Source organism: Papio anubis, chromosome 20 (genome assembly GCF_008728515.1).
Source record: "Papio anubis isolate 15944 chromosome 20, Panubis1.0, whole genome shotgun sequence".
NCBI classification, from domain to species: domain Eukaryota; kingdom Metazoa; phylum Chordata; class Mammalia; order Primates; family Cercopithecidae; genus Papio; species Papio anubis.
The window spans coordinates 2,219,747-2,246,860 of record NC_044995.1 but is presented as its reverse complement, the minus strand read 5'-3'; the positions used below and the strand labels follow the sequence as shown (position 1 = coordinate 2,246,860).

Here is a 27,114-nt window from a genome sequence, read left to right as displayed (position 1 = left end):
GCCTGCTGCTGCACTCGAGCCTGGGCAACAAAGAGCAAAACTCCATTTAAACAAACAAACAAAAGCAGCCTCCCACAGTGTCCCTCCTCCAGTCTCTCCTCAACTATTCATTCTGCACAATGGCAACCACAATACCCTTTTTAAAAGCCGGGACCAGGTACAGTGGTTCCTGCCTGTAATCCCAGCACTTTGGGAAGCCAAGGCAGGAGGATCACTTGAGCCCAGGAGTTTGAGACCAGCCTGGGCAACATAGTGAGATGCCATCTCTACAAAAAAAAAAAAATTTAAAAAGTTAACCGGGTGTGGTGGCATGTGCCTGTAGTCCCCACTACTTAGGAGGCTGCGGTGAAAGGATCACCTGAGCCTGGGAGGTCAAGGCTGTAGTGAGCCATGATTGTGCCACTGCACTCCAGCCTGGATGACAGCACAAGACCCTGTCTCAAAAAAATAAAAATAAAAAAGCCAGCCTGGACTATGTCACTTCTGCAAGGCCTCCCTCTAGGAACTTTCATGGCTCCCTAGTGCTTCCAGCAGTGCGTTGGTTCTTCACTCTGCAAAGGGTTGTTTGAATATGAGATGTGGTTGATAATATAACGGTTTACAGGCCAGACGCAATGCCTCACGCCTGTAATTCCAGCACTTTGGGAGGATGCGGCAGGAGAATCACTTGAGGTCTGGAGTTCAAGACCAGCCTGGCCAACATGGTGAAACCCTGTCTCTATTAAAAATACAAACATTAGCCGGATGTGGTGGTGCACACCTGTAGGCCCAGCTACTGGGGAGGCTAAGGCACAATAATTGCTCACCCGGGAGGTGAGCCGAGATCGCGCCATTGCACTCCTGCCTAGAGGACAGGGTGAAACTCTGTCTCAGGAAAAAAAAAAAAAAAAAAAAAAGTCCCTCTCTATGTATAACAGCTTACACTTATTAAGTGCCTACCATGTGCCAGACACTGACTGCTCTAAATTCCTTGTATGATTAACTTATTTAATCCCCACAACTACTATTGAAATATTCTTGTTACTGTTATACACACACAGAAGAGGTTAAACAACTGTATCAGAGTCTGCACAGGAAAGGTAGCCCACTCAGGTGGAGTGTTGAGGAGAATTTAATAACAGGACTGTTGAAAAAGGTGTTAACATAGCGTAGGGAAATCAGCAAGGCTGGTGCAGCACCCTGGGGCACAGCATGGGAAGTGGGCACCAGCCCTGGCCTGAAGGTGCAGGGTGGGGTGGTCACCAGATCCTGCAGCGAGTGGAGTCCAGCTAATGAGGGCTGAAACCTTCCAGGGAGGGACACCGCCAACTCACAGGGAAGAATGAATACCCCACCTGCTGGTGTCTCCCGTGAGCTAACCAACAGGATCACACAGAGCAAAGTTGCACGCTGTTACGGTCCCTGTGCACAGGTCCTCGGGAGAAGGAAGAAGGAGAAGGGGGAATGAGGCTCTGGAGGAACACAAGTAGGATGACTGAACAGGAACTGACTCAAAGTCACACGACGGATGGGTGGCCACTGGACCCCAGTAGCCCTTAATCACTGCGCCATCTTGTCTTTGGATATATATTTTTTTTCCTTCCTTCCTTTCTCTTTTTCCTTTCCTTTCCTTTCCTTTCTTTCCTTTCTTTTCTTTCTTTTTTGAGATGGAGTCCACTCTGTCACCCAGGCTGGAGTGCAGTGGCACGATCTTGGCTCACTGCAACCTCCTCCTCCCAGGTTGAAGCAATTCTCCTACCTCTGCCTCCCAAGTAGCTGGGATTACAGACACGCGCCACCACACGCTGCTAATTTTTGTATTTTTAGTAGAGATGGGGTTTCGTCATTCTGGTCTCAAACTCCTGACCTCGAATGATCCGCCCATCTCAGCCTCCCAAAGTGCTGGGATTACAAGCATGAGCCACCGTGCTCAGCTTCTTTCATTTTTTAAAATTTTTTGTAGAGCTAGGGTCTCGTTATGTTGCCCAGGCTGATCTCAAACTCCTGACCTCAAGTGGTCCTCCTACCTTGGCCTCCCAAAGCACTAGAGTTACAGGCATGAGCCCCTGTGCTTGGCCTTATTTTTATTTTATTTTATTTTTATTATTTTTTTAGAGATAGGGTCTCTGTCGCCCATACTGGAATGCAGTGACACGATCATAGCTCACTGCAACCTCAAACTCCTGGTCTCAAGGGATCCTCTCACTTCAGCCTCTTAAGTAACTAGGGCTACAGGCACTTGCCACCACACCCAGCTAATTTTTAAATTTTTGTAGAGATGATATCTCACTATCTTGCCCAGGCTGGTCTCAAACTTTCAGACTTAAGTGATCCTCCCAATCCTCCCGCCTCAGCCTCCCAAAGTGCTATGATTACAGCCACCGAGCCCGGCCGTTCCTCGGATACTAACGATGATGATGATAATGGTGGTGGCTTTGTCTCTCTCTCCCACAGAGTTTCCTTCTGACAGGAGGACCAGCCCCAGGGAGGCTGCAGGACCCCAGCACCCACCTCCTGGACCTGAATGAGCCCCTGGGTGAGTAGCAACCTGGGTATCCAGAGTCCCAGGGCACCCTCTCCCCTGGGAGGTGTGAGAGGGATGGAGCCATTCCAAAGGTGCTGGGGGACTGTCAGTGCTTGGAGATGACCTTGATGGAAATGGCAGCTCCTGTCTCTTCTGTCTTCTCATGGGCACTGCGGAGGAGAGAGGAAGAGAGACCCTAAGGGAGGCAGGGGCTCTCCAAAACTGCCCTTTGGGGTGGAAGCCCGAGCCTAGGTCTCTGGAGCCTGCATGCCTATGATCACACTTTATTTATTTATTTATTTATTTATTTTTGAGATGAAGTCTCACTCTGTCGCCCAGGCTGGAGTGCAGTGGCACGATCTTGGCTCACTGCAAGCTCTGCCTCCCGAGTTCAAGCTATTCTCCTGCCTCAGCCTCCCAAGTAGCTGGGATTACAGGCGTGCGCCACCATGCCTGGCTAGTTTTTTGTATTTTTAGTAGAGACAGGGTTTCACCATGTTAGCCAGGATGGTCTCGATCTCCTGACCTCATGATCCGCCCATCTCGGCCTCCCAAAGTGCTGGAATTACAGGCTTGAGCCACTGCGCCCGGCCTATTTTTTGTATTTCTAATTTTATTTATTTATTTATTGAGACGGAGTCTCACACTGTTGTCCAGGCTGGAGTGCAGTGGTGCAACCTTGGCTCACTGCAACCTCTGCCTCCCGGGTTCAAACAATTCTCCTGCTTCAGCCACCTGAGTAGCTGGGATTACAGGCACACGCCACCACACCTGGCTAATTTTTTGTATTTTTAGTAGAGACGGGGTTTCACCATGTTGGCCAGGCTGGTCTCAAACTCCTGACCTCAGGTGACCCACCCGCCTTGGCCTCCCAAAGTGCTGGGATTGCAGGCATGAGCCACTGCACCCAGCCTAAAAATGTTTTAAGATGAACAACAACAACAACAACAAATTAAAGGAAATGTCTTCCCATGTGGCTATGGTGGTGATGCTGCTTCCCACAGCCCCTCCACAGAGCATGAGACAAGCTGTCATTTCCTAGTGCATAGCTTCACTTGAAACCTCCAGGTATCAGCCAGAGGGATCTTTTCAGAGCCTGAATTGGACCCTGGCCCTCCTCTGCTCAAAACCCTTCTATGGCTCCCTAGTGCCCGTCAAAGAAAGATCAAGCTCCTCATTTGGATTCAGATCCCTGTAGGGTCCAGTCTCTGCCACATCTCAGACCATGCTGTGCTTCACACCCTCTGTTTCAGCCACAGTCACTGTCGTTGGGTTTATTCTTTCCTTCATGCAAGTAACAAATATTTATGGAGCATGCCGTAAGCACCAGGCATGGTTTCGGGGGCTGCGGACTCACTGTGAACAAATTACACAGAAATCTCTACCCTCGCGGAGCTGACATTCTAGTGCAGGAGACAGACTGTAACAAAGAAACGAGTATGAGAAACTGTGCAAGAGGGAGGCTGGGCACGGTGGCTCTGTAATCCCAAAGCTTGGGGAGGCCAAAGTGGGAGGATCACTTGAGGCTAGGAGTTTGAGATCAGCCTGGAGAGTATAGCGAGACCTTATCTCTACACTGCCCTTTCACCCAAGCTGGAGTGCAGTGGTGAAATCTTGGCTCACTGCAGCCTCTGTCTCCTGGGTTCAAGCGATTCTCCTGCCTCAGCCTCCCAAGTAGCTAGTACGTGCCACCGTGTCCAGCTAATTTTTGTATTTTTAGGAGAGACGGGATTTCACCATGTTGGCCAGGCTGGTCTTAAACTCCTGACCTCAGGTGATCTGCCTGCCTTGACCTACCAATGTGCTGAAATTACAGGTGTGAGCTACCGCACCTGGCCTAAAAAAATTTTTTTAATTGGCCGGGCATAGTGGTGCAGGCCTGTAGTTCCCGCTACTCTGGGGGCTGAGATGGGAGGATCACTTGAGCCTGGGAGTTCAAGGCTGCAGTGAGCTATGATGGTGCCACTGTACTCCAGCCTGGGCAACACGGCGAGACCCTGTCTCAAATAAAAAAGTGCAAGAGGGCTAGGTGAGTGTTTTATGCCTGTAATCACAGTGTTTTGGGAGGCTATGGAGGGGAGGATTACTTGAGACCAGGAGTTCAAGACCGGCCTGGGAAACATGGTAAGACCCTGTCTCTGCAAAAAATTTTTAAAAACCAGGTGGGTGTGGTGGCACGCACCTGTTGTCCTAGTTATGGGAGGCTAAAATGGGAGGATTGCTTAAGCCCAGGAGTTCGAGGCTGTAGTGAGCTGTGACTGCACCAGTCACCCAGTGACTCCAACCTGGGTGACAGGGCGAGATCCTGTCTCCATTTATTTCTTTTCACATTTTTATTTCTTTCTCTCTCTCTCTCTTTTTTTTTTTTTTTTTTGACATGGAGTCTCGCTCTGTCACCCAAGCTGGAGTGCAGCAGCACGATCTCGGCTTGCTGCAGGCTCTGCCTCCCGGGTTCACACCATTCTTCTGCCTCAGCCCCCCGAGTAGCTGGGACTATAGGCGCCCACCACCTTGCCCAGCTAATTTTTTGTATTTTTAGTAGAGACGGGGTTTCACCACATTAGCCAGGATGGTCTTGATCTCCTGACCTCGTGATCCGCCTGCCTCAGCCTCCCAATGTGCTGGGATTACAGGCTTTCTCTTTTTTTTTTTTTTTTTTTAGAAGGGTCTCACTCTGTCACCCAGGCTGGAGTGCAGTGGCGCACTGTCTGCTCACTGCGGCCTGCGTGCCCTCGGGCTCAAGCAATTCTCCCACCTCAGCCTCCCGAGTAGCTGGGACTACAGGTGGGCACCAGCACACTTGGCTTTTTTTTTTTTTGTATTTTTAGTAGAGACAGAGTTTCACCACGTTGCCCAGGCTGGTCTTGAACTCCTGAGCTCAAGTGATCCGCTCATCTCAGTTTCCCAAAGTGCTGGGATTACAGGCGTGAGCCACCGCACCAGGCTCCTGTCTCTATTTAAACAAACAGGCCAGGTGCGGTGGCTCACGCCTGTAATCCTAGCTCTTTGGGAGGCTGAAGCAGACGGATCACCTGAGGTGAGGAGTTCAAGACCAGCCTGGCCAACATGGTGAAACCCTGTCTCTACTAAAAATACAAAAATCAACCAGGCACGGTGGCGGGTGCCTATAATCCCAGCTACTCGAGAGGCTGAGACAGGAGAATCACTTGAGCCCAGGAGGTGGAGGTTGCAGTGAGCCAAGATCACACCACTGCACTCCAGCCTGGGCAATACAGCAAGACTCTGTCTCAAAAAATAAAAATACAAACAAATGAACAAAAAAAAGAGTGGGAGATAAAAATAAGCGTAACAGGGGAAATGATGCATGCAAGGAAAAAGTTTGGAGTAGGGGGTTTCAGTTTTAAACAGTATGATCAGGGTGGTTTCATTGAGAAGGTGATAGTTGAGCAAAGACCTGGGGTGAGTCCTGACAACATCAGGGGGAAGAGTGTCCCAGGCAGAGAGAACAGCAAGTGCAGAGGCCTCAGGTGGAGACTGTATCTGTCTTTTTTTGGGGGTGGAGGGACAGGGTGGGTCTTGCTCTGTTGCCCAGGCTGGAACACAGTAGTGCAATCACAGCTCACTGCAGCCTTGAACTCCTGGGCTCCAGCGATCCTCCCATCTCAGTCTCCCGAGTAGCTGGGACTACAAGTACACTTCATCATGTCTAGCTAATTTTTAAATGTTTGTAGAGAAAGAGGTCTTGCTGTGTTGTTCAGGCTGGTCTCAAACTCCTGGGTTCAAGTGATCCTCCTGCCTCAGCCTCCCAGAGTGCTGAGATTGTGCCTGGCTGTCTCTGTCTTATTTGGAGAAAAGCAAGGCCATTGTAGCTGAAGCAGAGAGGACAGAAAGGTGAAGGCTGACTGCATGGAGACTCTGTGGGGCATTGTGATGGCTTTAAAGTCACCTTGCTCAAGGAGGCTGCCTCAGGGCCTTTGCATATCCTGATCCTTCTGCCTGGAATACTTTTCCCTCTGTTCTTTGCCATGTTACCACATCCTTTAGATCTCAAATCAAATATTACTCCTTACACAAAGCCCTCCCTGACTTCATATGCTAATGGTTTATAACAGTCCATAATTACACAGGCCTTTGGGTCATCATTTGATGACTGTCATCTTCTTTGGGTATGAGGCCTTCAAGGGCGGGGGCCAGGGGTGTCTGGGTCCCTGCTGTACTCTTCTTTGTGCACATGGGTGGGCGGTGGTTGAGCACAGAGGAAGTTCACAGCACATATTTGTGAATGAGGAGCTAAGATTCACGCACTCGCGCTGTGTCTAGGTTTGTGCTAAATCTTGTATGTACCTGATCCAATTGGTGCTTCTCACTGGAATGTCGGTCCTACAAGAGCAGGGAGATTCATCCATCCTGGTCACTGCTGTCTCTCTAGCACCTGGCACAGTACCTGACACAAAGTAGGTGCTCAGTAAATGTGTCGGGGTTTTTTGTTGTTGTTGTTTTTAAGACAGGTTCTCACTGTGTCACCCAGGCTAGAGTGCAGTGGCACAAACATGGCTCATTGCAGTCTCGACCTCTTGGGCTTAAGCAATCCTCCTACTTCAGCCCCCACAAGTAACTGGGACCACAGCCATGTGCCATCATGCCTGGCTGATGTTTGTATGTTTTGTAGAGACGAGGTTTCGCCATGTTGCCCAAGCTGGTCTTGAACTCCTGAGTTCAAGTAATCCACCTGCCTTGACCTCCCAAAGTGCTGGGATTATTGGCATGAACCACCGCACCCGACAGTAAATATGTTTTGAATGAATAAACTCTCATAAATGAAGTACGTGTGAGTATCCTGGTTTCCCAAGTAACAACAGCTGACTTAACTGCTTTTTCACCAGTACTAGTTATGGTTCAAAGCACCTTCCATAGATTTACTCATTTATTCCTTACAACAGCCCAAGAGGGAGGTGCTGTTATTAGCCTATCTTACAGATGAGGGAACTGAGGCACAGAGAGGTGAAGTCACCTGCCCCAGGTCACACAGCAAGTAAATATCAACGCCTGGATTCAAACTAGGGCAGCATCTGGCTCTGGACTCGGGTTCTTCACTGCAGTCCTGAACACCCCAGAGAGGTTCAAAGAGCGGAACGTGCCCAAGATGTCACTGCCGTTTGAATCCGGGCATGCCTCCCTCACCACCCAGGCTTTTAAGTCCCAGGAAGGGGAAACGAGTTGGTGTGGGATCTGATGAGGTTTCTCTTCAAATAATCCAACCAATCTTTTATTCTTTCATTCATAGTACCTCTCCCCACTGCCTTTTTCCCTTTTTCTCCTTTTTTCCTTTTTGCCTTTTTTGAATGCCCAGACACGCCACAATACCAGGCGTTATCAATACCAGCTCACGTTCCTTTCCTTATTTAAAAAAAGGACTAACTTTCTAACTCATTGCGGACACCGCTTCCCCTTTCCTCTCCGCTTTCTTTAACATGCCCATCTTATCTAAACAAATCAAATGTTTAGCCAACCGAAATTAGTTTAAATTGTATAACCTGACCCCAGCCAATAAAAAAAAAAAAGTACAAAAGCAAGACTTGCGTCAAAAATAAAGGCTCTCGTGCCCCTTTGTTCAAGCATGCTCTCCTGGTGACTGGCCAAAGAGGCACCCCTCTGTGCAAAAGTAAAATTACTTTACTAAAAATCCTTTGTTCAAATGTTCCATTTCCTTCAGATTTTAAACATTATTTCAAACATTGGGGTTATGGTTGTCCTCTGATTTATCTTTCATCTTTGCAGGCCTGGGCCCCTCACTGCTCTCTCCGTACTCAGACGAGGACACTACCCAGCCCAGGGACCACTTCCAGCCAACGGCAGGCTCGGCCCAAGCCGACTGAGCCGCCTCCTCTCCCCATCTGTCTTCTCCTCCCCCAGAGAGGACCTCAACCACACTCCAAGCCGGCAGCCAACGCACAGGATGGGGATGCCAGGAGAGGAGCCCCTCTCCTCTCTATGTGCCCCCTGCCCACCTCGGGCCTACCTCAGCCCTCACCCCTCTGCCTGCTCCCAATCTGGGGGCTCTTTGGGGTAGTCTCAGCTCAGTGACCTCTGGGAGGGGGTCCCTGGCTCCCTCCTCCTCCTCTCAGGATTTCTCTTGGGGTTCTCAATACTTGGTTACCTCATTATCCCTTTCTCTGCCTCTCTTGGCTTTATTTTGGGGAATTAGGGGTGGGGAGGGTTGGCGGGGGGCCATATCTGTGTTTCCAGGTTCTGGGGAGAACAATGATCCACAGGTCAGTGTGATCACGTTTCCTTCTATCCTTATGTTATTATTTTTATTTTTGTCAATTTCGTGATACGGTTTTTAATCATGATGAATTGCCTGGGGTCTGTAAGAATGTGGGACTCTGATCTTCCCCCCCTCCTCAGGTGTCAGTCGGGGGAGGCCCTGGGCCAGACGTTACTCCCAGCGACTTCTAATTGAGGCCAAAGCCCCCCAAGCCCTGCCTGCCAGCCCTGCCTGCCCCTTCCACTCTGGGCTTCCTGCTGCCCCCAGCTTTGACTGGACACTGACTTCATTCATGGTCCTCCTACTTCAGGAGCAGCCTTCCACTTCCTCTGCTTCCAAACTATGCAACCTCCAACCTGCTCCAGCTCCAGACTGTATAACCTCTGACCTGCACTGGTTCTAGACCACACAACCTCCAATGTGGTCTGCTTTAGACCTCCTCCTCTTCCTCCTCCTTCCTCTTTCTCTTCCTCTTCTTCCTCTTCCTCTCTTCCTCTTCGTCTCTTCCTCTTCCTCTCCTTCTTCTTCTTCTTTTTTCTTTTTTTTTTGGAGACAGAGTTTTGCTGTGTCACCCAGGCTGGAGTTCAGTGGTGCAACTTCAGCTTACTACAGCCTCCACGTCCTGGGTTCAAGTGGTTCCCCTGCCTCAGCTTCCCAAATAGCTGGGACTACAGGCATGTGCCACCATGCCCAGCTAATTTTTGTATTCTTAGTAGAGACAGGGTTTCACCACGTTGTCCAGGCTGGTCTCGAATTCCTGACCTCAAGTGCTCCACCTGCCTCAGCCTTCCAAATTGCTGGGATTACAGGTGTGAGCCACTGTGCCCAGCTAGGACTCACATTCTCTAAAATCCCTCTGCTTCAAATTTCACCATCTTCAGCTCTTTCTAGTTCTGGACTTCACCAACCTCTCATTCTGCCTGTTTTCAAACCTCACGGTCCCCAAAAATTGTCTGGTTCTGGGCCTCGCAACCTCTAACTCCCTCTGGCTCTACAGTCTATGACTCCCAGATTCTTTTGGTTCTAGAATTCACTAACTTCCTCTGGTTCTAGACCTCTTCCTATAAATTAATCTCTCTTGTTCTAGATCTCACACCCTCCAACTCCCCCTGGTTCCAGATCTTATATTCAGTGATTTCCTCTGGTTCTGAACCCCACAACGCCAAGCTTCCTGTTGGTTCCACTCCTCCTGATTGGTAATATATTTGGTTCCAAATCCAGACCTCTTAATATCTCTCTTTTTTTTTCTTTTTTTTTTTTTTGTCGTCCAGGCTGGAGTGCAGTGGCAGGATCTCAGCTCACTGCAAGCTCCGCCTCCCGGGTTCACGCCATTCTCCTGCCTCAGCCTCCTGAGTAGCTGGGATTACAGGTGCCCGCCACCACGCCCGGCTAATTTTTTGTATTTTTAGTAGACACTGGGTTTCACCATGTTAGCCAGGATGGACTCGATCTCCTGACCTTGTGATCCACCTGCCTCGGCCTCCCAAAGTGCTAGGACTACAGGCGTGAGCCACTGCGCCCGGTCAGTCTCTCTCTCTCTCTCTCTTTTTTTTTTTTTTTGAGACAAGAGTCCCACTCTGTCATCCAGGCTGGAGTGCAGTGGTGCAATCTCGGTTCACTGTAGCCTCCACCTCCTGGGTTCAAGCGATTCTTGGGCCTCAGCCTCCCAAATAGCTAGGATTACAGGCGTGTGCCACCATGCCCGGCTAAGTTTTTTTTTTTTTTTTTTTTTTTGAGACGGAGTCTGGCTCTGTTGCCCAGGCTGGAGTGCAGTGGCCGGATCTCAGCTCACTGCAAGCCCTGCCTCCCGGGTTCACGCCATTCTCCTGCCTCAGCCTCCCGAGTAGCTGGGAGTACAGGCGCCCGCCACCTCGCCCGGCTAATTTTTTTTGTATTTTAGTAGAGACGGGGTTTCACCGTGTTAGCCAGGATGGTCTTGATCTCCTGAACTCGTGATCCGCCCGTCTCGGCCTCCCAAAGTGCTGGGATTACAGGCTTGAGCCACCGCGCCCGGCCCATGCCCAGCTAAGTTTTATATTTTTAGTAGAGACAGTGTTTCGCCATATTGGCTAGGCTGTCTTGAACTCCCGACCTCAACTGATCCACCCGCCTCAGCCTCCCAAAGTGCTGAAATTACAGGAGTGAGCCACCACGCCTGGCTGGACTTCTTAGTTTCTAAATCACTTTTGCTTTAGACCTTATGAGGTTCAGCTTATTTTTCTGCAGTTCTCTATACGCAAGACTCATTTTCCCTCATCAAAAACAAGTACAGAGAGTTTGATGTGTTTATCTTTCTTTTTCTTTTTCTTTTTTTTTTTTTTCTTTTTTGAGATGGAGTCTCTCTCTGTTTGCCCAGGCTGGAGTACAGTGGTGCCATCTAGGCTCACTGCAACCTCTGCCTCCTGGGTTCAAGCGATTCTCCTGCCTTACCTTCCCAAGTTGCTGGAATTACAGGAGCCCACCACCATGTCCGGCTAATTTTTTTTTTTTTTTTTTTTTTTTAGTAGAGACAGGGTTTCGCCAAGTTGGCCGGGCTGGTCTTGAACTCCTGACCTCAAGTGATCTGCTCACCTCAGCCTCCCAAAGTGCTAGGATTACAGGCATGAGCCACCATGCCCAGCCCTGTCCTTATCTTATAATAACCAGTTCTTCTAGAACCAGACGATGCGCTAGTTCTCTTAGATTCTGAACCTCATGACCTGCACCACTCACTGGTTCCAGACTACACAACTTCTAGACAGTGTTACCTCCAGTGTCCTCTGATTCAAGATCTGGTGATCTGCTGTTTCTCTGGTTCTAGAACTGACTTACAAGTGCCTTCTGATTCTAGACCTCATTCCGTAAGTTCCTTTGGCTCTAGACTTCATCATTTCCAGCTCCTGCTCACTCAAGATCTAACTCCAAATTACCCTGGGTCTAGAATTCAGCCTTCAAATATCTTCTGATTTTAGACTTTGCCTTATATAGTTCTCTGGTTTTAGATCTTACCACCCTCAACTCCTTCTGATTCTAGATCTTATGGTCCCCAAATCTCTCTGGTTCTAGAACTCAAGATTTTAGGCTTTTGTTTTTCCTTTTTTTATTTAAAAAAAAAAAATAGAGACGGGGTTCCACCATGTTGCCCAGGCTGGTCGCGAACTCCTGAGCTCAAGCAATTCTCCCTCCTTGGCCTCACCAAAGTGCTGGGACTGCAGGCATAAGCCACTGAGCCCAGCCAGGCTTTTTCTGATTCTGTGCCTTATTCTATAAATTCCTCTGCTTCTAAGCCTCACAGCTTCCAGCTGTCTGATATCAGATCCAAATTCTTCTGGTTCTATAATTCAGCCTCCAAATGCTTCTGATTATGGAATCTAGACTTTTCCCTAAAGATTCCTCTGGTTCTGAATCTTATAACCTTAACTCTCTAATTCCAGACCCCACCCTCCTAAATCTATTCTGGGCTTCCCACCCCACTAAACTTACCCCAATTCCTTCCTTCAGTCTTAAGTCTTCCTATTCTAGACCCCTACCCTCTAGGCTGTGCTGCTCCTGGACTTCATGCCTCCCATTCTCATTGCCTACAATCTCTGTGCCCCAGAACCGCCTCCACTTCCCACCCCAGCCCTCCAGACATGCACTTACCTTGACTTTACCCCACATGGTTCGGGGCACCTGGGGCTCCCTCACCCCTTGGGTGGTTTGCAGTCCGAAGACTTCTCCAGCCGCACAGGCACACGCACAGGCACGGCACTGTCTGCATATTGCCGGGTGGGGAGAGAGGCCAGGACCCCTCAGCTCTCTGCCACCATCTATGTGCCTCCCTTACCCCCCAGCTTTCTTTCTGCAAATGGTGCTACTCTTGGTCTCCCACAGGAAAAGGCCTCCCCCTTCTTAGCCCCATTTACCCACTTTGTGGAAGGCACTGCTTGCTCTGTTTCATCAGGGGGTGGCCTATCCAGATTGGTGCTATGGGGGGGTGTGACCCCTACCTCCTCCCTCTGGAGGTGATGTGGATCCTCAATGGAGGGAATTGTGCTGGGCTAGGGAAAGGGGAGGGACTAGACCGGACACACTGGCTCTGAAACTCACCAATCTCTATACCACCATAAAGACCTCACCTTGGTAGGCACCAGAACTCTGTGTGTTGACTCATCTTTTGGATCTCCTCTGGGAGTGTGGGTGCACTGGTGGCTGAGTGTCTTTTTTTTTTCCTTCCTTCTGTTCTCTCTCTTTCTTTTCTTTTTTTTTTTTCTCTTGGAGTCTCACTCTGTTGCCCAGGCTGGAGTACAGTGACACATTCTCTGCTCACTGCAACCTCCACCACCCAGGTTCAAGCAATTCTCCTGCTTCAGTCTCCCAAGTAGCTGGGATTTTAGGCGTGCACCACCACACCAAGCTAATTTTTTTTTTTTTTTTTTTTTGAGATAGAGTCTGGCTTTGTCACCCAGGCTGGAGTGCAGTGGTGCGATCTTGGCTTACTGCAAGCTCCGCCTTCTGGGTGCACACCATTCTCCTGCCTGAGCCTCCCGAGTAGCGGGGACTACAGGCACCCACCACCGCACCCAGCTAATTTTTTGTATTTTTAGTAGAGACAGGGTTTCACCATGGTCTCAATCTCCTGACCTGGTGATCCACCAGCCTTGGCCTCCCAAAGTGCTGGGATTACAGGCATGAGCCACTGTGCCTGGCCCTAACTTTTGTATTTTTAGTAGAGACAGGGTTTCACCACGTTGGTCAGGCTGGTCTGGAACACCTGAATTCAGGTGATCAGGTGATCTGCCTGCCTCGGCCTCCCAAAGTGCTGGGATTACAGGCATGAGCCACCATGCCCAGCCCTTTCTTTCTTTTGAGACAGGGTCTCACTATCTCACCCAGGCTGGAGTGCAGTGGTGTGATCATAGCTCACTGCAGCCTCCTGGGCTCAAGCAATCCTCCCATCTCACCCTTCCCGGTAGCTGGGACTACAGGTGCATGACACCAGGCCCAGCTAATTATTTTCATTTTTTTGTAGAGACAGAGCCTTACCATGTTGCCCAGGCTGGTCTCAAACTCCTGGGCTCAAGTGATCCTCCTGCTTCAGCCTCCCGAAGTTCTAGGATTATAGGCTTGAGCCACCATGCCAGCCCCATGTCACTTTCTGATTCTGTGTATCTGTGTGTGTGTGTGCATGCACGAGTGTGTGCACATTGTCATTCTGTGTATGTGTATGGGTCTTTGTGACATTCTGTGAACCTGTGTTGTGGGTTGTGGGGGAGTTGTGATTCCTTCTACAAGTGCATATTACTGTCTGGGTGAAATGATTCTGCCTTATGTGTATTTCTGGTTACTTTGGGTTTCTGTGTTTCTCAGTGTGGAAGGTGCTGTTTTTTGTTTTGTTTGGTTTTTAACCTGTGTATGTCTGTGTGATGTGATTCTGCGTACATGCGTGGGACTGCTTGATGCTGTAATTCTGGGTACCAATGTGTGTCTGTGTGACATGATTCCCCAGAGTTAAATGAGCATGTGTGTGCAAGAGTGTGTGTCCGTGGACTCATGTGCAGGTGGGTGCCTCTGTTGTCACGTATGTCACTCTTATAACCCCCCATACAGGGTTGCACATAGGAATCTCTTCAAGGGAAGAAAAACACTCTCAAACCTTTGCACTTCCTGTTCCTTCTGCCTGAAATGCCTCTCTCTTTTCCCCTCCTCCCCTCACTTGATTATCTCCTACTCATATTTCACATCTTGGTTTAGGTACCAGCTACTCCAGGAAGCTTTCCCTGCCTGCTCCAATTGGGTAAAGTGCCCCTAAAAGCTCACCTCGGAAGCCTCCTCCCATCACAGCACTAGGCACTCTGCCCGACTCTGAGTATTGTTTGGTTTTGTTTGTTTGTTTGTTTTTTGAGACAGAGTCTCACTCTGTGGCCCAGACTGGAGTGCAGTGGCGTAATCTCGGCTCACTGCAACCTCTGCCTCCCAGGTTCAAGCAATTCTCCTGCCTCAACCTCCCTAATAACTGGGACTATAGGTGTGCGCCATCATGCCCAGCTAAATTTTTGTGTTTTTGGTAGAGACGGGGTTTTGCCATGTTGGCCAGGCTGGTCTTGAATGCCTGACCTCAAGTGATCTGCCTGCCTCGGCCTCCCGAAGTGCTTCGATTACAGGCATAAGCCACCATACCCAGCCTACTTTGAGCATTTGTGATGGAGTGAATATAAAAGCACGACTCTGTGTCAGGCTCCCTGCCAAATGCTGTACTCGTGTTATCAAACTCTCCTCTAATCCTGTGTGATGGGGATAATTATTATCCCTGCTTTACAGAGGTTGAAACTGAGGCTTAGAAGAGGGTGATCACTTGCCCAAGGTCACAGAGTCAGGAAAGGATTCTGCTGGACTCAAACCCAAAATTCAAATCCATTATGGCAGCCTCCTTTTCCCCCAGCCCCCAAACAAACAATACGAACAAAGAACACAAAAGAAACATTTACTAAGCCACCAAGATGGGCTCTGGCACCTACAGAGGCAGTAGAGTGGCAATGAAGGACACAGGAAGTAGATAGGATTCCTGATCCTGGCTCTGTCACCTTCTTATGTTGTTGTGACCTTGGTCAAACACCTCTGCAAGTCTGTGTCTTTATCTGTAAAATGGGGATGATACTAATATCTGCCCTTTAGGGTGATTGTTGGTTGTGCTGGGGGCCAGTGGGAGAGATGGGGATGGACTAACAAGAGGTTTGGGAGTGGAATAGATAGGTTTGGGAGTGTGCTTCCAGGAGGGTAACCAGAGCCTTACAGGACTTAGTGCTACATGAGGGCTTAGAAAGGACAGACTGGAAGGGTGTACGGCAGATGGGGGTTGGGGAAGGGGTGGAATCTGGAGATTAGACTATTCAGCCTGAGGTTTGACTATTCGGGGTCTCCTAATCAGGAGTTTGGGTTTTCTCCTAAGGGTGCTGGGGCCATGGAAGGCTGGGAGTGAGGGTGTGCCATGGTTTTATCATTGTCTTAGAAAGATCCCTCGGCCAGGTGCAGTGGCTCACTCTTGTAATCCCAGCACTTTGAGAGGCCGAGGTGGGCAGATAGCTTGAAGTCGGCAGTTCGAGGCCAGCCTGGCCAACGTGGTGAAACCCCGTTTCTACTAAAATACAAAATTAGCCAGGCGCAGTGGCATGCACCTGTAATCCCAGCTACTCGGGAGGCTGAGGCAGGAGAATCGCTTGAACCCCGGGAGGCAGAGGTTGCAGTGTGCCTAGATTGCGCCACTGCACTCCAGCCTGGTCGACAGAGGGAGACTCCCTCTCAAAACAAAACAAAATAAAACAAAACCAAACCTCTAGCTGCCATGTGAAGGGTAAATGAGGGAGGCAGAGTGCATGCAATCAACGCTGTGATCTCAGACGAGAGAATCTGTAAAAAGGCAAACAGGAGAGTTTATTTGAAGATTCAGGATTTGGGAAGCTGAACACAGGAAGAAAGGGGATGGTGCAACACACTTCTGAGCCTTGCTCAGGACTTGAAATCCAGAGTGCCTTCATTTAAAAACTCAGAAACACCCTCAGGGTTGGACCTTTTTTGGCTTGAGAAGCCACCCATTTTTCAGAGATGGGTAACTGAGGCCCTAGAAAGGAAGGGAAGATTTGTTCAAGGTCACACAGGAAGCTGACAATAGGGCTCGACGCCCGGGTCCGGCTCCGCGTAGGGCATGGCGCTGCCTTGCAAAGCAGCCACACCCGCCAGCGACATTCACAACCCACCCCCCAACCCTAGAGGACAGCAGGGAAATCCCACTTTAAGAACCGAGAAACTTTTTACAGCCTTGGAACACGGTAACTTTGGGAGCAGAGGCCACACCAGCTCTGTTTCCCCGCGCGCCCCTTCTCTCATTCCCTATTGGCTCTCTCTACCAAGGGTACCGTCTGGGGACACTCTGATCACCTTGTCCTCCGCGCGCTCTATGGCGAGAGGGACCTGCGCAGGCGCGTGAAGGGCCCCTTCAGGGCCCGCGCTTTACGACACTTGTGCGGCAGCGGCGGCGGCCACCCGGCGCTCCTTCGCGACGGTTCGGCCGGGTGCCGCTGGCGGCCGTTGCCAGGGTAGGGGTCGCTTTGCGGCATGGCGATGGCGGAGGGCGAGCGGACTGAGTGTGCTGAGCCCCCCCGGGACGAACACCCGGCTGATGGCGCTCTGAAGCGGGCAGAGGAGCTCAAGACTCAGGCCAATGACTACTTCAAAGGTGCGCCCGCCTAGCAGGGAGGGTGGACAGCGGCTCAGGCCGAGGGGTGCCGGGCCCGCGCGGAACCATGGCAACGCGGAGCTGCAGCCTGGGCGCGGGGCAGGCACTACCAAGTGACTGGGCGTGGGGAGGCCCAGGATGGCGCTACCAAGGGGCGACATAGGGGGCTTCGGAGAGTGATACCTAGGAGTGGCGTGCGGAGCGGGTGCTACTCAGTGGAGAGACTGAGGAGGGCGCCACCAATTGTGGGGCGAGAGGGGGACTGGAATGAGGGCGCTACCAAACGTGAGGCCTGTAGAGGGCGCTACCAGGCAGTGACATGTGGTGGGGGAGTGAGTGATGGCGCTACCAAATGGGGAGTCCTGGGGTGGGTGCCGCCAAGTGGGGAGTAGAGGAGGGACAGTCCCAATAGAGGCGGCAATCGTGGGGGTGGGGAATGGATCATTAGATGGGGGGAACAAGGAAGTAGGAGATTTGGGCTGACCCGAGAAAAAGGAAGTGATGGTGGGGGCCTTGGGAGTAGGGGTGGGGATCCCCAAGAATAGTATCACTTAGAATATTGAGAAAGAGTCAAGTGTGGGGCACCCATTCATTAATTCAACAAATATTTATTGAGTACCTGTTGTGTGCCAAGGACTGTGCTTGACTCTAGGGATATAGCAGTGAAGGAGAGAGATGTGGTCCTGTCCTTAGCTTGTAATTTTGCAGGTAAACCAGACGTGAAAAAAAAAAAAAAAAACATGTAAATAAGTAAAATACTTAAATTGTGATGAGTGCTTTGAAAGCAAACCAACAGCGTGATGAAGTAGAGAATAAGGGTTGGAGGCTACTTTAGATAGGGTAGTGGGGGAAGGCCTTACTGAGCAGGAAGCATTTAAGCTGAAACTCACAGAGGAAGAACTGGAGAGGAGTGTTCCAGGGAGTTAAGGCAGCCTGTGCAAAGGCCCTGGGGTGGGGAATGAAAGGACACTGGCATGGCTGGGGCTTTTGCTAGTTAGCGGGAGACCAATAGCAAGATGAGATTAGGACAGAGGGCAGATCATGCAGGGTCTCCCTGAGTCATTGCAAAGAGCAGTTTGGAATTTTTTTTTTTGAGACGGAGTTTCACTCGTGTTGCCCAGGCCTGAGTGCAATGGCGCAATCTCAGCTCACTGCAACGTCCGCCTCCCTGGTTCAAGTGATTCTCCTGCGTCAGCGTCCCGAGTGGCTGGGATTATAGATGCGCATGCACACCACCATGCCCACCTAATTTTTGTATTTTTAATGGAGACGGGGTTTCGCTCTGTTGGCCAGGCTGGTCTCGAAACCCTGACCACAGGTGATCCGCCCACCTCAGCCTCTCAAAGTGGTGGGATTACAGGCGTGAGCCACCACTCCTGGCCCTACAGGAGGACACACTGAGTAAGTAAATGGGACAGTCTGGACTGGAGAAGAATTTGGGTGTGATCGAACTATGGTTGGGAATGGATGAGATAATCTAGTAAGAGGGTCTAGAGAGGGGACTTAGGACAGATCCCGAGTGGAAGAGGGGGAGGCTAAGGAGGACCGCTTAGTGAGGTGGAAAGGAAGCCAGGAAAGGTGTCGGGAAGGCGGAGAGAAGAGAGCACTTATAGAACAAGGAGCTGGTGCCCTGAGTCCGATGCTGCCAAGGCGAGCACTGGCCATTGGCTTTGGCTCCGTGGATGCTGATGGTGATGTTGACAGGAGCAGTTGTTGGGGAATGACGGGGCTGGTGCAGCCAAGAGGGCGCTGAAGAGTGAATGGGAAGGGAGGGAGTGGAGAGAGCAAATGTTAAGTGTTAGGAGTATTGGTTCTGAAGAAGAGTGGAGAAATGGGGGAGGGTGGTAAGAAGTGAACGTGCGCAGGAGTTCAAGAGCAGCCTGGCCAACATGGTGAAACGTCATCTCTACTAAAAAATTAGTCGGGTGTGGTGGCACACACCTGTAGTCCCAGCTACTGGGGAGGCTGAGGCAGGAGAATCGCTTGAACCTGGGAGGCAGAGGCTGCAGTGAGCCAAGATCATGTCACTGCATTCTAGACTGGGCAACAGACAGAAAAAAAAAAAAAAACAAAAAACATGCAGTGTCAGGGGAAGATGGATTTTTTGTAAGGATGGAAGAGAGTAGAGTCCAGTAGAGATGGAGAATTGATTCTGCATGTGAGAGGGGAGACTTGCAGCAGCAAAACCCTGGAGAAGGTGGAGGTGGAAAGGATCTGGACTCCTGGAAGAGAGTTGGCCTCCAGCAGGAGCAGAAGCAAAGTATGGAGAAGTTTGATCTGGTGGGAGCCATGAGAGGGAGGTAGGACCAGTGAGAGATGAGGCCAGAGGTAGAACCTTGGAAGTCAGATTGGGGAATGTGGGTGTCATCCTGAGGGTGGTCGATGCCATGGGATGTTTGAAGAGTGGGGTGCCGTGGTTCAGTTACCATTCAGAAAAGATCCCTGGCTGCCATGCAGAGACTGGACTCCAGGGTAAGACAGGAAGGAGGCTAGATTAGTGGACAGGTGAGGGGTGGTGATCGCCAACCAGGCTGGAGGGACAGAAATAGATTCAAGAAGTGTTTCAGAGAGGAAGTGAGAGTGGCTGCCTGGAGAGAGGGTAGACGGTACTCCAGGCAGAAAAAAAAAAAAAAAAAAACAGGTGGCAACGGCCCAAAGGTGAGCGGAACCTGGCATGGAGGCCGTGAGTAGGAGGCTGGAGGAGGTTACGATGAAGCTGCGGGGAGCAGATTGCGCAGGGCTGTGGGAAGGAGGCAGGGCTTTCTGGGGTGGGGTGGTGGGGGGATGGGGCTCTGGGGAGCCCTGGGAGGTTCTGAGTAGGGAAAGGACAGGGTCAGGTTTGTGCTTTAGGAACACCCCTCTGGTGGGGCAGGAGAAGAGACTGTGAGGCCAGGTAGAGGCTGAGCCAGGAACCTGGGTAGGAGAGGCCAGGCCAGGGCTGGGTGGGGCTGCAGGGTTAGAAGGGAGTGGCTGGATCTGAGAAATGTTCAGGAGGCTGACTTGGCAAAAGAAGCGAAGTGACTGCCAGGCTTTGGGAGCTGAGGGATCGGGAGGAGTCCAGGATGAGGCTCAGTCTCAGCTGGGTGATGGGGTGGAAGCTGGACTTCCCTGTGATGGGAGCAGCCTGCATGAGGGTTGCTGCTCAGGCCGTGTCAGAATTCTGGGCCACAGCTGCCATTGGGAGGGGCCCGTTTTCCCCCAGGACCTGGGATCCAGGCTCTCAGGAGTCCTGGGGCTGGGCAGGCAGCCAGAGGGGCCTGGCACTGAGCTGTTACAGAGGAGAACGGCCCTGCTGGCCCAGGCCCCTCGCTGTCTGGCAGGCAGTAGCAGGCACAGCGCCCCAGGCTCCAGGGCTGTGGGAATAGCAATAAAAAGAGTAATTACAGTTCACCTTAATTGAGCCTTGTGGTGGCCAGGTACTACACCGTGGGGTTTAATCCTGCCCGGAGGCTGGGAGATGGCTAGGAGTGGCCCTGTTTATTTTATAAAGGAAGCAAGGCTCAGAGAAGTGAAACCACTTGCCCAAGGTCAGAGTGTGTGAGCAGCAGGGCCCGGATATCCCCTTCCTCGCCACGTGCTTGGCTCCCATGTTCAGCTTCCTCCCAGAGCCATACTGGCCCTGTTGAGGAGAAGAGGGGCCCCAGCAGGGAGAAGAGAGGTCCCGGGGCTCAGAGGACTGTCCCCTCAACTGTGGCTGATTGCTCTGTAAGTTCAGGCCTATTCCAGAAATCCTGGGGGCAGAGCTGGGTCCCCGTCTCAGGTCTGAGTCAAAGGGAAGTGTCTCAACTGTCTTCCCCTCTCTCTGGGCCTCCGTGCCCTGCTTCTGTAAAATCGGGGGTGGGGGCTTATGCTTAACCCCTAAAGAGGCTCCAGGTCTAAGAGCTTGTGGGGAGGGAGCAGGCCACGGTTGAGAGCTCAGGCTGCCTGGGTTCAAACCCTGTGTCTTTCTCTACATGGTTGATGACACCTGGACAAATGATTTAACCTCTCTGGGCCTCTGTTTCCTTGCATCTGAAATGGGGAATGTCTTGAGGCTTAAATATGATCCTGTTTGTAAAGCACATAGAACAGGGCCAGGATATGGCATGTGGGTCGACCCGTGGAGTACTGGCTCCTCCCATTTCCTCTTCTTCCCTTCATTTAGTCACTTATGCATTCACTTCTTTTGCCCGCTTCTTTTGCTGCAGCCAGTTTTCTTTTCTTTTTTTTTTTTTGAGACGGAGTCTTGCTCTGTCGCCCAGGCTGGAGTGCAGTGGCCGGATCTCAGCTCACTGCAAGCTCCGCCTCCCGGGTTTACGCCCTTCTCCTGCCTCAGCCTCCCGAGTAGCTGGGACTACAGGCGCCCGCCACCTTGCCTGGCTAGTTTTTTGTAGTTTTTAGTAGAGACGGGGTTTCACCGTGTTAGCCAGGATGGTCTCGATCTCCTGACCTCGTGATCCACCCATCTCAGCCTCCCAAAGTGCTGGGATTACAGGCTTGAGCCACCGCACCTAGCCGCAGCCAGTTTTCTTACACAAGTTCGTAAAACCCTCACAGGCACCCAGTGAGGCAGAGCTCAGAAAGAGGAGGCTGCTTGTCTGCGGCCTCGAGTTAAAGATCTGCAGAGCCAGGTGGCAGGCCCTGAGACTCCAGGCTCCCCTCCCTGTGCCACTGGAGTAACAGCTGCCCCATCAGGAGTGCTGGCCAGGCGGCCTCTGGACCACAGCCAGGAGGCCTGAAGGAGTCCTCGAAGGCTCTGGCATTCCAGGGAGGGTCGGTCAGATCTGGGCTGCCTGGTTCTGCCCTTGCTTGTTTCTGGGAAGTCCCGGGCCCTGCCCTCCTGGGGCTCACAGCTATGGAGGGACACACTCATTACTTAACAGTGACAATGAGAGTGGACAGGGCAGGCACAGGAGAGCCCAGGGACTGGGGCAGCACAGTCGGGGGCCTGACTCAGCCTGGGGGTAAAGGAGGGCTTCCTGGAGGAGGGGACATGTGAGCCATTTGAAATATTGCCAGGAGTTAGCCTGGCAAAGAGGATTGTTGTTAGATTGTTGCTTCTCCCTTCTGTAATGTCAGTCCCCATCTCTCTCTGCCTCCCTCCTTCCTTTTCCTCTGGAGCCACTCATGGAGCCTGGGACTCTCTTCTTCCATCTCTTCACCCAGCTGACTCCCATCCTCCAGGTCTCAGCCCTGGTGTCCCCTCTGAGCTGCCCCAACCCTAAACACTGGGCACCACTGTCTGGGGAGGGCAGGGCTGTGGGTCGAAGGACCGTCGGAGTGCTCTTGAGAACATTAAAATGGGAGTGAGGCTGGGGACTCTGTTCAGGGCTGCTGGTAGAAGGACTCTAGGAAACCCCAGTCTATAGGGGGTTCCTCAGTAGCCCAGGGATACCCAGGTAGTAAAAGGCAGAGCTAGGGACTGGGCCCAGGCCACCTGCTCCTGCCTCTGTGCCTGCCCCTGTGCCACGCTGCTGCCCAGAGGTCACCATGGCATGGGGCGTGAGAGTGGGAACCTTTTGGTCTTGGCCTGGCTCAGAAGGCCCGCTTGTCACCCGCTGTGTGACCTTGAGCACAGGCCTTTCCTCCCTGAGCTTCAGTCCCCAGATTTGGAGACAGGGTAATGCCATATCCCCGGGCTTGTGAGAGTTCAGTGAAGGGACCTGTGTACTAAAGCCCTGCATGGCCCTGGCACATCACGGCCCCCAGTGGGGACAAGCCTCTAAGGCTGTGCAAGCCTTGGCTCTCCTGCCTGTCAAATGGGCATGAGGGAGGGATCAAGCCTGGCTCTGCAGGTGCAGACAGGGCATTTGACCTTGAGCAAGACCTCCATGGCTTGTCTGTGAGGTGAGCACCAGATGGTCCTTACTCCCGTGGAGACATGAGGATTCCACAGGTCACGATGTAAATGCAGGGCACAGCTGTAGTTCATCTCAAATAAAAATCCGACCTCTCCTTGGCCAGATGTCACATCCTGTCACTCCACACTTAGAACATCAATGTCCAGACCTCGCTGTGGCTGCTGGGGGCCCAGGGATCTGTCCCACCAGCCTCCCTGTCTCATCTGTCCTCCCCCTGCCCACTGTGCCCAGCTGCCCCAGCTCTCACTGGCGCTCAGACAAGGCTCAGCCGCCTCTGGGCCTCTGCACCTGCTCTTCTTGCTCTTGGAGTGCTCTTCCCTCGGTCTGCTGCTAGTGCCCAGCTTGGGGCTGGAGGGTTGAGCGGGCGGGTGTGTGGAATCTCTTCAGTCCTGGAGATTGTGGCCGAGAGGACAAGCCCTGAGCTAGGTTGGTTGGGACAGGCAGGAGGGGCAGGCTGAAGAGATGTCTCTGGGCTCAGAATGGCCCTCAGCTTCCCCGTCTGTGAACAGGGAGACTGGGCGTCACCCAGCCCAGGGCCTGTCCTCGCGGGGTTGGAGCACTGCCTCATGCCTCTTCCTCCATCTCTGCAGCCAAGGACTATGAGAACGCCATCAAGTTCTACAGCCAGGCCATCGAGCTGAACCCCAGCAATGCCATCTACTATGGCAACCGCAGCCTGGCCTACCTGCGCACCGAGTGCTATGGCTACGCACTGGGAGATGCCACGCGGGCCATCGAGCTGGACAAGAAATACATCAAGGGTTATTACCGCCGGGCTGCCAGCAACATGGCACTGGGCAAGTTCCGGGCCGCGCTGCGAGACTACGAGACGGTGAGCTGGGGAGCGGGCCAGGCCTGGCACCTGAGCCAGGCGGATACCGAGGGCCAGGCTGGCGGGGATGGGTGTGAGGAGCCATTCACGCCTCTAGTCACCACTTAGCCAGCCAGCAAGTGCCTGTGGGGCTTTGGGCCCAGGCCACAGCTCTGTTCAGTCATCTCACACTTTGTGACCCTGGGCCAGTTACCCTGCCTCTCTGCACCTTCCTTTCCGCATCTGTGAAATGAGGAGAACAAGAAGATCAGCCTGAAGGGCAGCTGTGAGGAAAAGTGAGCTTCTGCTTTTCACATGAGTAGACCAGTACCCGGCACAGGGTCGCGTCCTGTGATGGTTCACCTGATGGTGACTGTCATTGTTAGTGCCGGTGCTGGACAGGAGCCACACAGCCTCCCTTCTTCTGGTAGAGCTTGTCTTTCAGGGGCAGGCAGAAAACCCACCGCTGAATAGGTTAGCAAAATAATTGCAGATGAGGATCTGCACTTTGAAGGAAAGAGGAAGGGAAGTCGGGCACGGTGGCTCACGACAGTAATCCCAGCACTTTGGGAGGCCAGAGTGGGAGGATTGCTTGAGCTCAGGAGTTTAAGACAAGCCTGGGCCACATGGGGAGGAGACCTCATCTCTACAAAAAATACAAAAATAAACCAAACGTGGTGGCACACACCTTTAGTCCCAGCTACTCAGGAGGCTGAGGCAAGAGGATCACTTGAGCCCAGGAGCTCAAGGCTGCAGTGAGCTGTGCTCTCACCACTGCACTCTAGCCTGGGGGACACAGTGAGACCCTGTCTCAAAAAAAAAAAAAAAAGAAAAAACAGGAAGGGTGATAACGCTGCCAGGGACAGCAGGCGGGATGTGTGTGATATGCTGATGAGGGAGGGGACCTAGGGCACAGTGAGAATTCTCTAGTGCCCTCAGCCACCTGATGAAAATCCTGATGCGTGAGGCCCTGCAGAGCGAGCGCATACCTTCACACCAGGTATGCTCTGCACCTTCCTTCAGGGAGGCTGGCTGAATCATCGCAGCACCTTGGGACGTGGGAACTGGGATTACTCCCCTTGCACGGATGAGGAAACTGAGTCCCTAAGGGGTGAAGTCACCTGCCCACCTGGTTAGTGGCAGAGCTGGGATTTGAACCCAGGAGGTCTGGCCCTCAGGGACTTGTCTCTCCCACCTCAGAGTTCGCTCCCTGAGATGGGGACGTGTGTTTGTCCTGCGCGTGGGGATGGTGCAGCAGGGGCTGTGTGTCTTGTGTGTCGAGAGGATTGTTATCCTGCCGCCACACACAGACACTTCACTCCCTCCTTCGGTTGCAGCCATCACACTCGGAGCTGCTTCTGTCGTGTAGGGAGGGGCAACCAGGGAGCTGGGAGCCACGAGTCTGCAGTTGGTGTGGGGCTGAGAATCACGAGTCTGCAGTCGGTGGAGCCAGCTCAGATGACTGGACTGGCTATTGGCCGCTGGGGTGGAGGGTGGACTTCAAGCCAGGTGAAGGCTTGAGCCAAACATGGGGCCAGGGGACACGTGTTAGGATGGGGGCAGAGATGTGGTGGGGGGTTAGGGTGACACCTAGAAGGGTTGGAGCAGGGACAGCAGAGCAGAGGCCTTCCCAACTTGGGCTCTCAAGCCATTCTTGACCAAGCCCCTCCCTCATTGTCTCTTGGTGTCCTAATCTAGAAAATGGTGACGGGAGGAGTGGCCACCTCTGGGTGGCAGTGGCTGTGATGACGTGGTTGAGTAAAGGTCACGAGCTGCAGGGCTCAGTAATGAGTAACCAAGAAGGACAGTCGGTGTTGGGTTGGGGCAGGGCTCCAGGTGAGAAGGGGGCCTGGGGAGACAGTGGGGCAGAAGAGAGGAGCCCCAAGGACAGGTTTCGGGCAGGGTCTTCGTCACATGTGGGGCTGCAGGAGCGTCTTTCCCCAGGGTAAGGAGCAGGAGCTCTTTTCAAGACTCTGGCCCAGTCTAGGGCCCAAGCCCGCATACTCCCTGAGGCTGGACTGGTTGGCTTCAGCCATCTTGTGGGTATGCCACGTCTGAGCTATGTCCCAGGCCTGGCAGATGGCAGGGAGGGTTGAGGGGGTGGGGAATTCAGAGCCTTTTACAGAACACCCAGCACCTAAATTGTCATGGCCCATTTCCCCATGGGGGCTCTCCCAGCAGCATTGGGGACCCCCACATGAGCCTGAGGGCTTACCTGTCATCAGGCCATCCACATGCCTGCAGGCCTCCAGCCCTGCTCCCTTCTGCACAATTCTTCAGGCTCCGTGTGCCCTGGGGCAGTTCATCTTCCCAAGACAAGACCTCCTGCTTGCCAGATGCTAGAGTTTCCTGTTGGACCAGGAGCTCGCCAGGGAAGCAGAGAAACACGTGACCTTGACCTTGGGCAAGGAAGCTCCCCTTAGCCTAAGTTTCCTCAGCTGTCTGCTCACTCTGGGCCCAGCACTGCTGGGAGCCCTTTGTGCACCTGAATTCAGCCTGAATTCAGCCTGAAGCCTAGAGAGGGGATGTCCCTCCTCCAGGGTCACCCAGCAGGGAAGTGGCAGAGCTGAGACTTGAACCCCCAATCCATGCTTGTAACTGTTTCTGGGCCACAATCAGTTGAATAGCTTCAGCACTTTTGTCCTCATCAAATAGAGAAAAGAAAACGGGTCATTGTTTGGAGGAAGTGTGTATAAATATTGTTTTATGGAAATTACTTTTCATTTACACAAGTACAGATGAGTGTTGCGTGTGATACAAAAATCCCTGTTTTACATGTGGGCTGCAGGCGGAGGGTCTGAGGTCACCAGTGCAGGGGCTAGAGGGTCAGGCTCTGGGCTCAGGATGCCTAGGTTCACAGCCAGCTCAGATTGGGTAGCAGCTGCATGGCTCCCAGTGCCTTTTTTCCCAGCCTCAGTGTCCTCATCTGTTAAAGGAGGTGAGAATATAGAAATAACAACCAAAGAGTTTTTTCTTTCTTTGTTTTTTGTTTGAGGCAGTCTTGCTCTGTCGCCCAGGCTGTAGTGCAGTGGCACAAATCTTGGCTCACTGCAACCTCTGCCTCTTGGGTTCAGTGATCCTCCCAGTTCAGCCTCCCAAGTAGCTGGGGCTACAGGTGTGCGCCATCATGCCCAGGTAATTTTTGTAATTTTTGTGGAGATGGGGTTTCACTGTGTCGTCTAGGCTGGTCTCAAACTCGTAGGCTTAAGTAATTTGCCCTCCTTAGCCTCCCAAAGGGCAGGGATTACAAGCGTGGGCCACGGTACCCGGCCCCAAAGTGTTTTTTCTTTTCTCTCAGTCAACAATTAACACAGAAAGTTTCTGTGACCACTGGTCACGAAAGGGAGTGGGGGTTTCTCCCTCCCGGCAACCAGGCAGTCGATTCTGTAGGGGACACCAGCTGGGTGTTCTCTAATTGAGTCAATTCTGACAGGATCTGTCTAGAGATTGCATTAGATTCCACAGGTTGAGGACTTAGTCCCCACTTGTCCCCCAGTTCTGATGCTGATCACAAGACCTTATTTTGCCGGTGATTCTGAC

General features: G+C 52.1%; 2 protein-coding genes across 14 annotated transcripts in view; both read left to right on the top strand.

Moving 5' to 3' along the window:
• Nucleotides 1-8,634, top strand: part of HIF3A (hypoxia inducible factor 3 subunit alpha) — a 48,041-nt gene extending 39,407 nt beyond the window's left edge. For 4 of the 12 annotated variants that reach the window (XM_021931216.2, XM_021931217.2, XM_021931214.2 and 1 more), the window contains 2 exons: nucleotides 2,434-2,515; nucleotides 8,243-8,634. In XM_021931216.2, the coding sequence (XP_021786908.2) occupies nucleotides 2,434-2,515; nucleotides 8,243-8,340 (180 nt within the window). In that variant the 3' untranslated portion in view covers nucleotides 8,341-8,634. Of the gene's footprint in view, nucleotides 1-1,292; nucleotides 1,604-2,433; nucleotides 2,516-7,133; nucleotides 8,026-8,242 lie in introns of those variants that run through there. The other 8 variants (XM_021931219.2, XM_021931215.2, XM_021931211.2 and 5 more) reach the window with 6 other exon arrangements.
• Nucleotides 8,635-16,704: 8,070 nt separating this feature from the next.
• The window catches only part of PPP5C (protein phosphatase 5 catalytic subunit), a 41,190-nt gene continuing 30,780 nt past the window's right edge, over nucleotides 16,705-27,114 (top strand). For both annotated transcript variants that reach the window (XM_021931221.2, XM_003915749.3), the window contains exons 1-2: nucleotides 16,705-16,923; nucleotides 23,354-23,595. In XM_021931221.2, the coding sequence (XP_021786913.1) occupies nucleotides 16,803-16,923; nucleotides 23,354-23,595 (363 nt within the window). In that variant the 5' untranslated portion in view covers nucleotides 16,705-16,802. The remainder of the gene's footprint in view (nucleotides 16,924-23,353; nucleotides 23,596-27,114) is intronic.